We start from the raw sequence: 16,813 nt of genomic DNA, 5'->3' as shown, positions 1-16,813 counted from the left end.
GAGAGAGAGAGAGAGAGAGAGAGAGAGAGAGAGAATCAGGCAAAAGATGTATCCTAGTTTCTGACCTAGTTGGACGTCACAGAGTGTCCTTTCTGCCACATTCTTTTGTTGCACAAAGTCCTGCTGAAGTTCAAGAGGAAAGGAATTAGAGTCTACCTTTTGACAGCGAGTAGTAAGGTTGGAACTACAGTAGCCATTTTTTTCAAAAATACAACCTGCCACACCCAGTACACAAATGCAGAATTTCGAGTGTCCCCAAACAATACAGGTACTTAACTTTCCATACACAGTGCACTGAATTTTTCCATTGTATTTGGTAGAAAATGCTGGTGATGACCCACTGCATTGATTTCTTCACTGCAGTTTGAGGAACATATCACAAAAGCATGCAGGTTGTCTTTCCTCTGCTATAGTCCCGCACATAGCATATGTTCTTAGGCACCTCACTGGCTGGCTTTTTATATGTTTTAATTAACATCTATGAGGTGTGATAAAAAAATACAGTGAATGTTTAAATTTTAAAAGTTTTATTAAAGACACATTGCCACTAATCCCTCTCAGAATACTCCCCCTCACTTCAAACACACCTATCCCATTGTTCTTGCCACTTTCTGAAGCCATTCTGGAAGTCCTCTTTTGTGAGTGTGTTTAGTTGCACCGTCATGGCTGCCTTGATGTCCTGAATTGATTCAAAACATTGACCTTTCATGGTCGTTTTGACTTTGGGGAAGAGCCAGAAGTCGCCCGGTGCCAGATCTAGTGAATAAGGCAGATGAGGACACACCTTAATGTTTTTATTTGACAGAAATTATCATATAGCAGAAGCAATGTGTGACATGGAGCTTTTCCGTTGTGATCACAAAATACGGTGAATGCTGCTGTGGAGCACCGCCCAACAGAAAGTCAGGGATCTTCAATACGGGAAGCGGCACTGAACTTTAGTAACTGTGTGACAAGTTTTCGGTACAGGCAGTGGGGTGTGAGCTAAGGTTGACAGAAGGTGTGTTTTAAAGTGTGCTATAAATCATCCTCCATCATGACAATGCTCCGTGTCACACATCACTTCTGGTATACGACAATTTCTGTCAAATAAAAATATTACGGTGTGTCCTCATCCAACGTATTCATCGGATCCCGCACCCTGCGACTTCTGGCTCTTCTCCAAGGTCAAAATGATTCAGGACATTGAGGCAGCCACGACAGCGCAACTAAAGACACTCACGAAAGAGGACTACCAGAACTACTTCCGAAAGTGGCAAGAACAGTGGGATAAGTGTGTTCCAAGCAAGGGGGAGTATTTGGGGTGGGGGGTAGAGGGGGTTAATGGCAATGTGTCTTTTACTGGAATAAAATTTGTAAACATTCACCATATTGTTTGATCACATATAGCGCTTTCTGAGTAGCAGGCACCATCGTCATTTAATCCTCATGCCAGCTCTGAAGTAGGTACTAGGATGACCCTCATTTTACGGAGGAGGAAAGTGAGGCACAGAGGGATGACGTTATTTACCCAGGGTGATACAGCTAGTAAGTGGCAAAGCTGGGACTGGAATCCAATAAGTCTGGTTGCAGGCTCCATTTTGCAATGCAGCCTCCTATCAAATTTACTTATCTTTCTTGGGTCTCCCATGTTGCACGCGCCCAACCTAAGAAGCAACGCCAGTTTCAGGATATAGCAGCCGCTTTCCAGTCTGCGCAGACGCATGAGGCAGGACTCTCAGAGACACCTCCCCTGCGCCGATTGGCCATCGTTTATGACTGACAGAGGATCCAGCAGTAGGCCAAACCGGAAAAGGCAGTTCCTCATTTGCTGATGACTGACGGAGGATCAAGCAAATAGAAATGGACCTTTTCAGAAAGGGGACGAGCTTCTTGGGCAGTTAAATTTGCGCGGGCTTGGCTCTCGCGCAGTCATGGCGGCTTTCCGCGACATGGAGGAGTTATCCCAAGGGCTGCTGAGCCTGCTGGGTGCCAACCACGCTGAGGCGCAGCAGCGGCGGCTGCTGGGCCGCTACGGGCAGTTGATGGAGCGGCTGCTGGAGACTCAAGACGGAGCCGAGCAGCAGCTACGAGGTGAGGGCCGGGGCCAGGGCCGGGGCGCGGCCGGAGCTATAGTCCTTGTGATGGGAGAGGGCGGCCAGGTCGGCATCTCAAACCCCTCCCGGGTGCCTCCATCCCCTGCCCTATTTCCGGTGGGGCCAGTGGGCGGGCGCTGCTCACTCTGAGCCTCAGTTTCCCCACCCTTGAAATAGGCTTTGGGACAGCAGCCACCTCCAAGGGTTTAGTGGTGAATATAGGAGCAGGGGGACTCCGGGTTTAAATTAGGGCTCAGGAGTCAAAGCGCCGGGTTTGAAACCCAGCACCCCCACTTCCTGAGGTTGTTCAGATGTTTCACTGAGCACCTGCTGTGTTCCAGGCGAACAAAACAGATAAAATCCCTTAGGAGGCTGATATTCCAGTGGAGGGATCACAGAGAATAAACAACAAATTATGGATACATCAGGATATGATGGGCTAAGGAGAAAAACTAGGTGTAGGGAGGAGTGGTGATGTTGGGGGGCGGGGTCAGCGAAGGCCTTCTGAGATGATGTTTTAGCAGAAACCCCAAGGAGATGAGAGAGGGAGCCAGGTCTATGGTGAGGATTAAATAAATTGCTGTGGGTGAAGTGCCTCCTACTTTACATGGAGAAGAACACTGGAGAAATAGTACCATTGTTGTCAAATCTTAAGAGACCATCAAATGTAAGACTCAAAGGTAAGAAAAAAAAGCTCTGCTAATAAAAGTCTTAATATGCCACAGAGAAGGCTAGATCCAGCCTTTCCCACAGGTGAGGCCCAGATCCTCTGACCTAGATTTCAGCTGTAAACTCATGAGCCCAGTTGTCTCAGTCTAGTGGCTTCCCACTCAAGCCTCAGTTTCCTCATCTGTGAAATGGTACTGCTGATAGAACCCATTTTTGCTGCTATTTTCAGTGCCATTGTGGTTTTTTTTTAATACTACAACAATTTTGTGTGTGTGTTGTAAAATAGACATAAGATTTACCATTTTAAACTTTTTTTTTAATTGGGGAATTGGGGGGATGGGAACAGTGCTGGGGAATTGGGGGAAGGGGAACAGACAAGTTGCTGTCCTTTTGTTCTTCAGTCTAGTTGTGGAGGACGTTGCTCACTGGCCCAAGTTGGCACCATCATTGCTCTCTTCCCGGGCGAGGCAGATCAGTCGCTGGCTTCTGGACGGCCGCTCACGCTGGCTGCTGGCCGCTCACGCTGGCTGCTGGCTACACACGGTAGCCCATGGCAACCCACTGCCACAGGGGCTGCAGCCTACGCCGTCGCCGGCGACTCATGTCAACCCAGCTCCAGGTTGAGCTGTTGTTCAGCATCTTAGCTGTAGAGGGCAGTGTCACTGGCCCTCATATGTGGGATCCGAACCAGGGCCCTCTGGCGTCCCAAGCCAGCTCTTAACCATCGCGCCACTCGGCTGGCCCCATTTTAAACATTTTTAAGAGTACAGTTCAGTGGCATTAAGTACATTGTGCAACCATCACCACCATCTATCTTTTTCCTTTTCTCAAACTGAAACTTTGTGCACTAACTTCCCATCCCCTCTCCTTTCCACTTTCTTTCTCTGAATTTGACTCCTCTAGGGACCTCATCTAGGTGGAATCATGCAGTATTTGTCAATTGTGCCTGGCTTATTTCACTCAGCATAATTTCCTCAAGGTTCATCCATGTAGCATGGGTCAAAATTTCCTTTTTAAGGCTGAATAATATTCCATTGCATATATACGCCACATTTTGTTTATCCATTTATCTGTCAATGGACACTTGGGTTGCTTCCAACCCTTGGCTATTCTGAATAATGCTGCTATGAACATGGGAGTACAAATATCGCTTTAAGTCCCCTGCTTTCAATTCTTTTATGTATTTTTCAGGAATGGACTTGCAGGATCAAATGGTAATTTGAGTTTAATTTTTTGAGGAACTTCCATTTCGTTTTTCACAGTGATTTTTTTTTTTGTGCCAGGGGTTTTGTAATGCCTATTTACAGTTACATTTAATGAGGAGGTGCCGTTTGGGTTGAGACTTGAATGACCCGGGAGCTAGATGTGGGATGGCTCAGGGAAAGAGCATTCCAGGCAGACAGGACGAAAAGGCAGGGTCGTGAAGTGAGGGCGAGTTTAGAGACCCAAGGGAAAGAGGTGGAAGATGAGGGCAGCAGCATCCAGACCCCACCAGGCCTGAGAGCCTCCACGAGGAGTTTGGGTGTTCATCTAAGCAAGAGGGATGCCCTAGTCAGCGTCTTCCCCCTCTTTTCTCCTCCTCTTCCTCTCTCCTCTTTTGTCTTTCCTCCTATCCCCCCTCCATTAACTCCCTCTCTAGAGATGGTTGGGGAGAAGATCAGCATCACCCCGCCTGCCTGGGTGTTAGCACAACGGATGGATTTGGGGCTGGAGAGAGAAGAGTCAGTGTTCTAGGGAGCTGGGGCTTTGAGTCAGACAGATCTGGTTCAGATCCAGGTTTCAGAGTTGTATGCCTGTGGACAAGTCGCGGAACCTCTCTGGGCTTCTGTTCTTCACCTCTCAAATGGCGAGGGGAGTTAAGCCACCTCCTTCAGAGCGTTGTGAGAATGCACTGAGTAGGGCTTCCAGGACATCCTGCACACTTAGCATACACTCAGGAGGTGAGTGAAGGGGCAGGAAGGCTGCATAAGAAAGCCAGACTCTCAGCTCTCGGAACAGGAAATCAGCAGGCACCACCTCAAACAGAAAAGTCAAGAAAGAGCAGCATAAGCAAATTATTTAGAAATATGAAGGTCAGTGCCTGAGAAAGCAGTGCCTGCCTCAGAGGGGTGTCCCATGGGTTCGGGAGTGTCCCATGGAAGACAGGCAGGCGGAAGTCCAGGACTGTGAAAAACATGGCGTGTTTGCAGAATGAGATATCTTTGTGGCCAGAGTAGAAAGAAAAGCATGTGGCAGGGTTAAAAGTGGGGAGAAAGGAGGCTGGTAAGGATGGTAAAAATGCTCAAAGGGACCTGGACCTTATCCTGGAGACACTGGGGAGCCATGGGAGGTCTTAGAGCAGGGGAGTGACTTCACATTTGCCTCTAATGCAGCCACTCTGAAGGCAGAGGGCAGAAAGGATTGGCAGATTGGCAGCAAGAGAGACCAAGGCAGGACATGGTGGGGAGGCTGTCCCGGGTGGCCCTGGAGGGACAAAGGACCTGCACGAGGGAGGCAGGGGGACCTGCTAGGCCTGGATGGCCAATTTGACGCAGAAAGTGAGTCAGTCCCAGGCTTCTTGCTCAGGTGACAGGATCAATTGTGATATTATAAATTAAGACTAGGTGTGCAAAGAAGGACCGGAGTGTGTGTGCGTGTGGATTCTAATGTGTTTCGGTGAAATGGCAGCACTTAGGCAAGGTCCAGGTGGAACTGACTGATGGGTGTTTGGAAATAGGACGAGCAGGTTGGGGAGCTGCAGACAGGGAAGTGGGAACATTTGTTTTTGATGGGGGTGGTTGAGGCCACAGGCCGGAGAACTGCCCTCTGCTCCTCGGGCTCTCCTGGGGGAAGGGCAGAGCCTGGCCGGGGAGCCAGCGTTGAGGGGGGTCTGCCTTCTCCCACCCTGCAGAGATCCTTGAAATGGAGAAGACTGTAGCCCAGAACCTTCTTGACGCGAAGGAGCAGGCACACCAGGGGAGCACCAAGTTGCAGCAGATTGAAGCCGAGCTTCAGAAGGCCAGTGAGGAGGATGCTCAACTGAAATCCAGCCTCTTATATCCTTTCCTGGTGCCCAAAATGGTTTGGCCTCCGCCTCACCCGAGAGGCGCGAGTTCGTTTACGCTAGAAAATAAGCTTGGAGCCAGAGGCCCTGAGCCCCATGTGGCTGATGTCGGTACCTAGGCAGTTCTCCCTCCAAAGCCAGGGATCCTTAACTGACTGCTTTACTCAGCTCACCAGGGAGCTAGAGGACCTCAAGGAGATCGAGGCCAATGTCGAAAAACAGGAGAAGGAAGTTGACGAAGACGCAACGGTCACTATCCCTGCAGCCACGTAGGTCCCGTCCCACAAATGCCGGTGTGAGTGTGGCCTATGTCTTTGTGTGTTCAGTCCCATAGCTCTGTTGGGGCTGATGCTGGGGTAACTTTCTGTTTAACTTTCATTTTTTGTTTGTTTCTTGTGTAGGTATGTGGCTCAACTTTATCACCGAATTAGTAAAATCGAGTGGGATTATGAGTGTGAACTGGGAATGATCAAAGGCAGTATCCTTTGTGGAAAAAAGGGACCCTGTGCACTGGTGGTGGGGATGTAGGGATGTAAAAGGGTGCAGCCGCTGTGGGAAACAGGATGGTGGATCATCAAAATGAGACAGAATCACCATGAGATCCAGCAATTCCACTTCTGAGTGTAAACACAAAAGAACTGAAAACAGGGACTGGAACAGATACTTGCACACCCATGTTCAGAGCAGCATTGGTCACAGTAGCCACAAGATGGAAGCAACCCAAGTGGCCCATTGATAGATGAATGGCTAAACAAAATGGGATGTACACATACAATGGAATAGTATTCAGCCTTAAAAAGCAAGGAAATTCTAGGGCCGGCCGAGTGGCTCGGTTAAGAGCTCGCTCAAGAGTGCAAGCTCTGAGCAACAGCGGTTCAATGCCTGGCCCGAGCTGAGCAGCCGCTGAGCTGCCAACAGGTGGCAGGATGGCTCAGCTTAAAAAAAAAAACAAAAAACAAGGAGATTCTGATACATGCAGCAACATGGATGAATCTGGAGGACATTCTGAGAGAAATAAGTCAGTCACAAAAAGACAAATACTGTATGATTGCACTAACATAAGGTCCCTAGAGGAGTCAAATCCATAGAGACAGGAAGTAGAATGGTAGGTGCCTGGGGAGCAGGTGGGTAGGGAGTTAGTATTTAATGGGGACTGAGTATAGGTTTGGGAAGATGAAAAAGTTTTGAAGATGGGCGGTGGGGATGGTGGCACAACAATATGAATGCGCTTAATGCCATTGAACTGGACACTTAAAACTGGTTGAGATAGTAAATTTTATGTTATGTGTATTTTACCACAATTAAAAAAAAAAAGATAGAGCATTATCAGTTTTAACTTTTTCCTCACGAAAATTTGTTTTAGTCTCTAAGTTTTTTCGCCGTGAGGTTGTGGGAGGGCTGTGTGTGGCAGGTTTCCTTACATCCTTGCCCTCAGTTCATCACGGCCCCAGTGTGGCCCAGCCCATCCACCTGGACAGCACCCAGCTTTCCAAGAAATTCATCAGCGACTATCTTTGGAGTTTGGTGGACACGGAGTGGTAGCCAAGAGCCTCGTGTGTTGTGACTTGCACACAGTGGGAATCATTTGTGGTGGGTGGTTGGTGCCTTGATGGTGAGATAAGATTAAAATTAAATGTTCGTACATAAATGGGATTTTTACTGGATTTCAGCCTCAGATGGTGGACGGGCCTGGGCTAGGTCACCATAGAGAACTGACTTAACTGCCAGGCCTGTGACTTCACATCTGTGACAACGCTACAGATGGCACCATAGTATATGATGACAAATTCCAGGTCCTTATCATTTACTATTCAAGTTTGGCCCTTTTTTATTCATTCAGGGTATGTCTTTGAGTGCCACTGTGTGCCTGAACTGTGCTCAGTACCCAAGACACAGATGAAGGTGACAAGGACCCCTTTCACCCATGGAAGAGGCAAGCGTGAGCAGATGCCACCATTAATGCCTGGTTAAAACACATTTCCCAGCCTTCTTTGTAGCTAAGTTCAAGCCAATAAAATGTAAGTGGAAGTGTTGTATGAGACTTCCAGAAGGCTCTTTCAAAGGCCGGGGAGTATCCCCCTTCCCTTCCCGTCTATTTTCAGGAATTTGGGTGTAATGGCTGGACTCTGGCAGCCATACTGCCACATGTAAGGAAGTGTGCAGTCCTCGAGGGATGATAGGAAACTGGTTTCCTAATGATGGGAGAGCTGGTATCAGCTCTGGACTCCTTGTAGTGGAGGGGGATCCTAAACTATCTTGTGTATGCCAATGTTATCACAGTGTTTCTATCACAAACAGCCAAAATAAACCCCAACTGATTTAGCACACAACCTAGACCAGGGCTGGCCAATCGATGTGTTCATCTAACCCTTATCCTCAGTGATTTGGATACTACTATGAGTGGGAAGCTTGTGGCCTGCCTGCCTGAGGGGACAGAGGAAGTAGAGTCCCACTGGTACATTTAGCCCACTGGATACCACCTTGGCTGAAGCCAATGGATTAGCTAGTTACATGAACCTTTGGGTGTTGGGTTCCATGCATCTCTGTACAACTAAATTGTTTACAATAAGCATAATTAGTGTTTTAATCAGAGAGGGACAGTCTAGGCAGAAGGAACGATAAGTTCTAGCAGCATCTGAGCACATTCCAGTAGGCACTGAAAACATTCCATTTCAGTGACCCATGGAGGTGCTTGGCAAAGAAGCCTGCCTGTTGGGCTCCAGGGAGATGGACCCAAAAAAGAGGGCTCGATAGTCTGTCCCTGAAGCATAAAAAGCCCTAGTCCATTTGGCTTGAAAGATTCCCAGAAATACTTCAGGGGCCCCTCTTTAATGCCAGGGGCTTTACATATTCAAGTAAATGTTCACAGCCCTTCCAGGCTACTTTCATTTTCTAGGTTGGTAGAGTCTTATGGTGTGAACTGGGAGCAGAGCCTCCCATCCGTACCTTCGCACTTCGGCCTTCAAAGGGCAAAAGACTTGACCTAGACCAGGGTTTTCTCACCTCAGCCCTGGTGCCCTCTGGGCCGGTCATTCTCTAGTGGGGCAATCCTGGACACTGCAAGACATTTAGCAATATCCCTGGCCTCTGTTGCATTATAGCCAATCCGTTACCACCCCCCTACATTAGCCTCTGACCCATTAGTCGAGNGGGAAGGGGAACAGACAAGTTGCTGTCCTTTTGTTCTTCAGTCTAGTTGTGGAGGACGTCGCTTCACTGGCCCATGTTGGTATTACCACTGTGCTCTTCCTGGGCGAGGCAGTCGCTCGCCGGCCATTGGACAGTCGCTCGCAGCGGCTTACGGCAGCTCACGAAAGCGCACACCAGCTGCTGTCCAGCCCCATTGCAGCCTACACGATGCCACCGTTGCCTGCGACTCACGGCAGCCCAGCTCCAGGTCGAGCTGTTGTTCACCATCTTAGCTGTAGAGGGTGCAGCATCACTGGCCCTCATATATGGGATCCGAACAGGGGCCCTGCTGCTCAGAGCTGGCGTCCCAAGCCAACTCCTAACCAACGCACCACTCAGCTGGCCCCTGGAGAGCTTCTTAACCTGAAAATCTGGGGATGGCCTTCTGGGGTCCTAAACTCAAAAGCTACACAAAATCCCAAAATGAAGGGATATTGGGTGCATTTTTTCAAGGAAGAAGCTCTCGCATTGGTTTTGTCAGATTTCAAAGGGACTTGTGACCCAAGGAAGACTAAATATATTAGACCTAATTATGTCCCCAGCTACACGACCACTATAAAAATATAAAAACCTGAGCAGCCCCTGAGGTCTTGCCAAAAACTATCTCATGGAAATGAACTTTGAGGAGAAAGGTGGCCCCAGGCCTGGGGTTCAGGGCCTATCAGATTCCTGATGGCCAATTGAAATCACATTTCCTGACAGCTTTGTAGTAGCTTCTTACCTCCCTTCCTGCCTGTGCCTTCTCTGTTTTACTGGCTTCTTCTCTTCTCTACAATTTCTACAGTTGGAAGGTCTCAGAGCTTAAGCCTTGGACTTCCTTCTCTTCTTACCCTCCCCCAGGGTAATCTCATCTGGTCTTTGGACTCCAAGATTTTTTATCCCCAGCCCAAATGTCTCTGCAGACTCGTACTCGTATAGCCAACCAACCACCTTCTTGATAACTCCAAGTGGCCATCCCCCAGGCATTAGAAACTTCTCCAAACTGTTCATTTCATGCAACCCTTCACTCCAAGCCTGCTCATCCCCCTCTTGACCACTAGTACCACCACCATCCAGGTATTCGGTCAACACCCAGGAAGCGTCCTTTTTTTCTTCCTCACTCTGCACGTCCAGTCTGCCCACAAGTTCTCTCAGCTTCAGAAGATCTGGAGCTAGTCCACTGCATTCCTTGCCCCTATGTAACACCTTTCAATGCTTCCTGTTACACCAGAAACAGCTTCAAGGCTCCTGGCAACCATCTCCTTCACTCTACTCCAACCATGCCAACCTCCTCACTAGCCCTTAAATTTTTTCCCACTTCAACAGCCTTTGCACTTACTCTTTCTTCTGTCTGGCAATTTATATCCCAGCACCTCTTTATCACTCAGGGAGTCCAACCCTGACCACCTGACTTAAAGTCACTTTCCTTCCCTGACCCAACTCTAATGACTCTATCCTATGACCTTATTTTATTGCCTTCATAGCAGGTGTTTCTGTCTTCAAAGACCCTTTCACTTGTTTCCTTGATTATTATGAAGTCTTACCACTAGAGCAGTGACTTCCATTTATTTATTTATTTATTTTATTTATTTGTAAACTTTATTGGGGAACAATGTGTTTTTTCCAGGACCCATCAGCTCCAAGTCAAGTTGTTATCCTTCAATCTTAGTTGCCAGGGGGCACAGCCCACCATTTCATGAGGGAATTGAACTGGCAACCTTGTTGTTAAGAGCACATGCTCTAACCAACTGAGCCGGTCACCCTCAATTATTTATTTTTATGTGCCCTATGGTAAGATACAAATTTCACATGTGACCCAGCCATCCAGGTGTTACGGCTATGTGATAAATTACCCCCAGATTTACTGGCTTTAAACAATGGCACTGATCTTGCTCACAGATCTCCATTTTGAACAGGGCTTGGTGGAAACAGCTTATTTCTGCTCCTTTTGGTATCAGTTTGGATGGCTGAAAGGCTGGTGACTGGAATCATTTCAATACTCACTTACTTCCTTGTCTGGTGATTGGTGCCAGCTTTGGCTGGGAACTTATCTGGGACCATCAGGTTGGCTTGGCTTCCTCACAACATGGCAGCTGGGCTCAGAGAGAGAGAGAGAGAGAGAGAGAGAGAGANCACAGGATGTGTTGGAACACAAAGGGAATGCTAATGGAAAAGGTCTTAAGGCACACATAAGTCACGGGTTGCTGAGTCCCTTGGTCTCGCTCTTAATCTTACTTTTGTCTCTTGCTCTTATTCAATCTGCGTCGCCCCTTAAGAGAAACCTGTATGCCCTTGCCACGCTGGACGTGACAGGCCTCCACCCTCTAGATGCCAGGAGCACGCGCACGCCCCTCCCGCCCCCCATTGTGACATTCACAAGTGTCTCTGGCTATTGCTGGTGTCCCTAGGGCGTGCCACACACAGCTGCCCACCCACCTTGCAGCCTCATCCAGGAACCAACCAGGCATTGGTCCGTGGCCAGCTGAGTAGCAGCTGTCACCCTGGTGGCCATTCCTGCTAACAGCTGGCCTCCACCTGCTCATCTGTGTAGGTGAAGGTGCCAGGAGCACCCCCCCAGCCCTGGTAGGCCCTGAGGACTTGTTAGAATGGAGCCAGCCCCGCTGAGAATCTAGGGTGGGAGACCAGGCATATTTTCCCTATACCCAGACAGAGTGCCTGGGAGAGTGCAGGCGTGGGGTTGGGTTCCACTACAGAAGAGGCCTATCTGTGCCCCTGGCCCAGGGCCTAATCCCCTGTGGGCCTGCTCTCCCACCTGAAGCAATCACCTGGTTTTTTTTCTGGGAGCAGACCAAGGAGACATTGGCCTGCCTGGAGCTCAGTTTCCCCAAGAGGAAGGTCCCTTTAGGGAGGCTGCGTGAACCCAGGCTCAGAGGGGCTGTGTCCATCTGCCTTTGATCCTCTAGCCTCTGTCTCCCCAGGCAGCCCCAGGGACTGACCCAAAAGAGTGAGCAAGTAGGAGAGGAACGTGGCCTGGCAGGGCCCTGGCTGGTGGGTGGGTTCAGGGAGGTGCCTGAGCTCGCAGGGACCGCGAGAGGCCCTGGCCCTCGACATGCCTGGGCCCTGACTCACTGGTGCTGGCCTGACGCCTGGGACAGCCAGCGGGATAGCCTTGGGCCCACAGCTTCCAGCCTGCACGCCCCCCTTTCCCCCCGCCCCCTTCTCCCCTCTGAGCTGCTCAATTGGCAGCCACCAGCTCTTGTCCGAAATTCTGGAGGCTGGCCAGAGGCATGCCGAACACAAAGCCCAGTCCTGCTGGGGAAGGATCAAGATGCGTGTCCCCAGGACCAGGATGGAGAGAACCAGGTCACCAGGCTCCACACCACCCCTATTCCTAATCTTGCACCCCCTCGGGTCCAGCAAGGGCCCAGTACCATCCCAAGGGGATGAGGAGTATCCATTTTCCAGATAAACAGGCATGGCAGGGTTCAGTCAGTTGCCCAAAGTCACAGGACAAGTGATGCCCCTGGAGTCTGAACCCCAGCAGTGGGGTCCCAGGGTTTCTGGAGGAGTAGTTTGGCTTTTCAGATGAGAAATAGCCTCTGAGGCACCTGCCCCTTGTCCAAGGTCACACAGGTAGAAAGAGACCAAGCAGGAACTGGAACTTGCCCCTGCACTTGGACAAGCTCTAAAAGGTGATAGAATTAGACTGAGGTCCTAGATACTTAAAGTCATTATTGTCGGTGATTACGGGTCAGGTATCTGCACACCCAGCCCACTTGGCTGATAGTTGGTGTTTCTGGGGAAAATAGCCAAGGGTATATTGAGAGGCCGAACCCTTCACCCTGGACCTCTGCCAAGCTTGGTGAGCTGAGGATGGGGGAGGCCGGGACTGATCTGGGGGCATCAACACAAAGATGCTTGCGTTCCCCGTGTGTGGCCTGCATTGGTCCATCCTCACGGCCCCAGGACCTCCCAATGGCCTCTCTGCCTGAGTCAGAAATGTGGGCTGCACATCTGTGACCTGCCAGCCCCCCTTCAGGGAGCCACGCTCCAGTGGAGGCCATGACAAACTGGGGTCGAACAAGTGCTGTGTGCCTGGCTCCGTGTTTCCTTACAGGTGAGGAAACTGAGGCACAGAGAGGCCAAGCTATTTGTGTAAGGGTTTGCAGCTGATGGATGGCAGAGCTGGGATTTGAACTGGATCCTGAGCTTGTGCACATAACCCTGACCTACAAACGAGGTTGTTTCAGTGTGTGATAAACACTTGCTGTTGGGAGGGAAGGCTCTGTAGGAGGCCCAAGGAGGAGATGTCATGTGAGCCCAGACCCAAGCCCGCAGGGGACAAAAGTCAGAGGCCAGTGTGGAGGGAACCTTGAGGTCCAAGGGGCCTGATCACGCTGGGCCTGCAGTCCAATGAGACATGGGGAGGATTTTCAGGTTCCGGGGGGCACCACAGTTGGGGCCTGGTAAAAGGGAGCGTGATGCTGGCTGGACTCTTGACACAGGTCACAGTGCAGAGGCCCAGCCTGACTAGGGCTGGTCTCACTATGAACCCCCAAGTTCCCCCGCTCCATTTCAGGCAGCGTGGGAGAGGAGACCAGGGTGAGCAGAGCAGCTGGGCTGGGGAGGGTGGGGCTTGGGAAGGAGAGCCCCTCCACCCAGGGCAGGAAGCCACACTGAAACCTGAGCTGTGGGGAGGGGAGGCTGGACTGGACCCAGGAGTCCTGGGAGCTGGACCTCCACTTCCCCGCACCCAGCTGACCTGTTTGATTGGGTGGGTGATGTGACCTGTTCTCTCACACTCAAAACCCTCAGCCGCTCATCCCTTCATGATCGTGGGAATTCACTTCCTGGGGAGAGGAGGGGAGTAGGCGTGGACCCCCTAGTGGGGGATGGCCAGCTGGCCAGGGCAAGGGGGTTGAGGCAGCCCTCCCCCTCTTCCCGCCCAAGGACCTGGGCCCAGCCCCGCAGGCTCCAGCCTGACTCACCGCAGGCAGCTGTGGTTTGGGATGCCAAGGCTGGGGGCGGGCAGCAGCAGAGGACAAGAGTTGGAGCATCAGGCTTGGGGGAATAGCTTCCCTCGGCCACCCACCCCATCCTCGGGTGGCAGCCCCCAAGCTCCAGACTGCCCCCGCCCCCCAGGACCAGCACTGTGGGACGGTGCTGAACCCACAGACCAGGGAGTTGGTCATACGTCTAGGGGCCAAATCTTAACCTGGGTGACATCTATGCCTTTCACTATGGTATGCTGTTCTGAGCCCAGAGAACCACTGTCAGAGAGGTGATGATCCCATGATGACCCTCACTGGCTGGCAGTGGAGAAAGGCAAGGGAAAGGGAGTCTGGGTCCAGGGACCCCGAACCTCCCCGTTCCCATCTGTAAAGTAGGTGTGAGTCACTGTTCCCTCCTCAGGAGGCCATCACAAGGAGCAGATGAGTTAATCCCTGAGACATGTTTATCCTTATTTGTCACAAAGCCCTTACTCCATCGCCTCTGGCCTCTTACATTGCAGCTCAGACCATCTGTCTCCTTTCCCCTCGCGGTGCCCTCCAGCCACCTCCTGGCCCCTCCCGTGTGCAGGCCAGTCAGGATCATTTGTCCCGTTTTCTACACGGCTGAGCATGGAATCAGTCAATCAACCAATTATTGACGGCCAGTGTGCAGACCCCAGACGCTTCCTGTGCGGCCTGTTCAGCTTTCATCCCAGAGGCATTTTGGAACCTTCCCAAGACAAAAGGCGGAAGGAAGGAAGTGCCACCCTGTGGACACAGAAAAGATAACAGTCCCTGCTGTTCCTGGCTTTCGCTTCCAACCACGGTTCCCCCGCACTCACAGAGCAGGGGAGGTGAGATCAGTTTCCCCGTTTCAGCTAGGGAAACTGAAGCTCTGATGGGCCCACGGTCACCCATCTCAACCCAGGTGGCCTGGCCCCGTCTGTGCTTTTTCCCACCCCACTGCCCCGACACTGGGTTGCCTGCTGCTGGGTCCAGTCCTGCCCTCCCTAGCTTCCCCCTGTAAGACAGGGAACCTCATTTCCCAGGTCCTGCTGAGCTCAGCCAATGGGGGCATTGGTGCAAGGAGGCGGGCGGGAGGAGGGAAGAGGCTGGGGTCTCTGTCATGGACATGTCTCCCCAAAGCTCCAGTAACGCCACCCCCTCCTTGTGCTGTGGCTTATTTCTAGTTGCCTCCTTGTCCCCTATTTGGTTTTTTTTAAAATAATTATCACTAATTAGCATTATTTTAAATTGTGATCCACTACACAGAACATAAATTTACCCTTTTTAACCATTCTCAAGTGTACATTTCAGTAGTATTAAGCACAGTCAAGTGGTTGTGCAGCCATCACCACCATCCATCTCCAGAACTTTCTCACCTTCCCAAACTGACGACACTCTGTCCCATTAAATACTGACTCCCACCCCCTGTCACCCACCATTTTTCTATGAATCCGACTCCTCCAGGGACCTCATATAACTGGAATCACACTTGTCCTTTTGTGACTGACTTATCTTACTGAGCGAGGTTCATCCATGTTGTAATGTGTCAGAATGTTCTTACTTTTTAACACTGAATATTATCCCTTTGTATGAATACACCATGTTTTCTTCATCCATTAACCCATCAGTGGACACTTGGGTTGTTTCCACCTCTTGGCTGTTGTAAATAATGCTGCCATGAACATTGGTGTACAAATATCTTTGAGCCCCTGCTTTCAATTCTTTTGGGGTATATATACCTTGAAGTGTAATTGCCAGATCACATGGTAATTCTATTTTTAATTTTCCAAGGAACCGCCATACTGTATCCCACAGTGGCTGCACCATTTTACATTCCCGCTTACAGTGCACAAGGGCTCTGATTTCTCCACATTCTTCCCAACACTTGTGATTTTCTTTTTGGTTTGTTTTTTATTATGGTCATCCTAATGGATGTGAGGTGGCATCTCATGGGTTGCCCCAGTTGTCTTTTATACTTAGGGCTCTGCATTAAGTTTTTTCTGTCCAGAGACGTGCCATGGGCTCTGACCATTCCCAATTGATATGCCAGGACTATCTGTGGTTTGACTGCCATGCTCAAGGACAGGGGCCTGAAATGCCTACAGGCCCAGGCTCAGGTAAAGCTGGGGTGTATAAGAGAATGGGGGTGCAGGGTACCAAGGTGGGGCCGCACGTGGCGAACGCCTGAGGCTTCAGCCAAATGTTAGGTGGAATCTGAAGCCAGATTCGCCAGAACTTATTTGGATTTGTGTTGTGAAATCTCTTGACTTTTTATATCTCAGAGATGAATAGTCACATTTTTATCCTTTGTCTTATCCTTTAAGGGCACCTCACGACAACCACTCACTCCAGGGGCCCAAAGGTTTGAAGGGAGGCAAGCTTCAGAAATATCACGGTTTTTTAAAAGATTTTATTTATTGGGGAATTGAGGGAGGGGAACAGAGCTGGGGAATCGGTGGGGGAGGGGAACAGAGCTGGGGAATCGGTGGGGAGGGGAACAGACAAGTTGCTGTCCTTTTGTTCTTCAGTCTAGTTGTGGAGGACGTTGCTTCACTGGCCGATGTTGGTATTATCATTGCGCTCTTTCCGGGTGAGGTAGATCGGTCGCCGGCCTCTGGACGGCTGCTCACAGCGGGCTCTTGGCAGCTCACACCAGCTGCCGGCCGCTAACGCTGGCTGCCGGCCACACACGGTAGCTTATGGCAGCCCACTGCAGCAGGGGCTGCAGCCTACGCCGTTGCTGGCGGACTCACAGCAGCCCAGCTCCAGGTCAAGCTATTGTTCACCATCTTAGCTGTGGAGGGCAGTGTCACTGGCCATGTGGGATCCGAACCGGGGCCTTGCTGCTCAGAGCTGGTGTCTCAAGCCAGCTCTTAACCAACGCACCACTCAGCTGGCCC

The 16,813-nt window shown here is 50.6% G+C and overlaps 1 protein-coding gene across 1 annotated transcript; it reads left to right on the top strand.

Moving 5' to 3' along the window:
* The first annotated feature begins 1,745 nt into the window (after positions 1-1,745).
* SPC24 (SPC24 component of NDC80 kinetochore complex) lies at positions 1,746-8,921 on the top strand. Its single transcript, XM_019659243.1, has 5 exons — positions 1,746-2,073; positions 5,635-5,779; positions 5,952-6,056; positions 6,189-6,265; positions 7,223-8,921. Exons 1-5 carry the CDS (start codon positions 1,914-1,916, stop codon positions 7,327-7,329), a joined length of 594 nt encoding a protein of 197 aa, XP_019514788.1. The 5' UTR covers positions 1,746-1,913; the 3' UTR covers positions 7,330-8,921.
* The last annotated feature ends 7,892 nt before the right edge of the window (positions 8,922-16,813 follow it).

The sequence above is a fragment of the Hipposideros armiger genome, unplaced genomic scaffold, assembly GCF_001890085.2.
Source record: "Hipposideros armiger isolate ML-2016 unplaced genomic scaffold, ASM189008v1 scaffold_298, whole genome shotgun sequence".
In the NCBI taxonomy this organism is placed as follows: Eukaryota; Metazoa; Chordata; class Mammalia; order Chiroptera; family Hipposideridae; genus Hipposideros; species Hipposideros armiger.
Note: the sequence above shows the minus strand (reverse complement) of the source record. Positions and strands in the feature narration are given on the sequence as shown.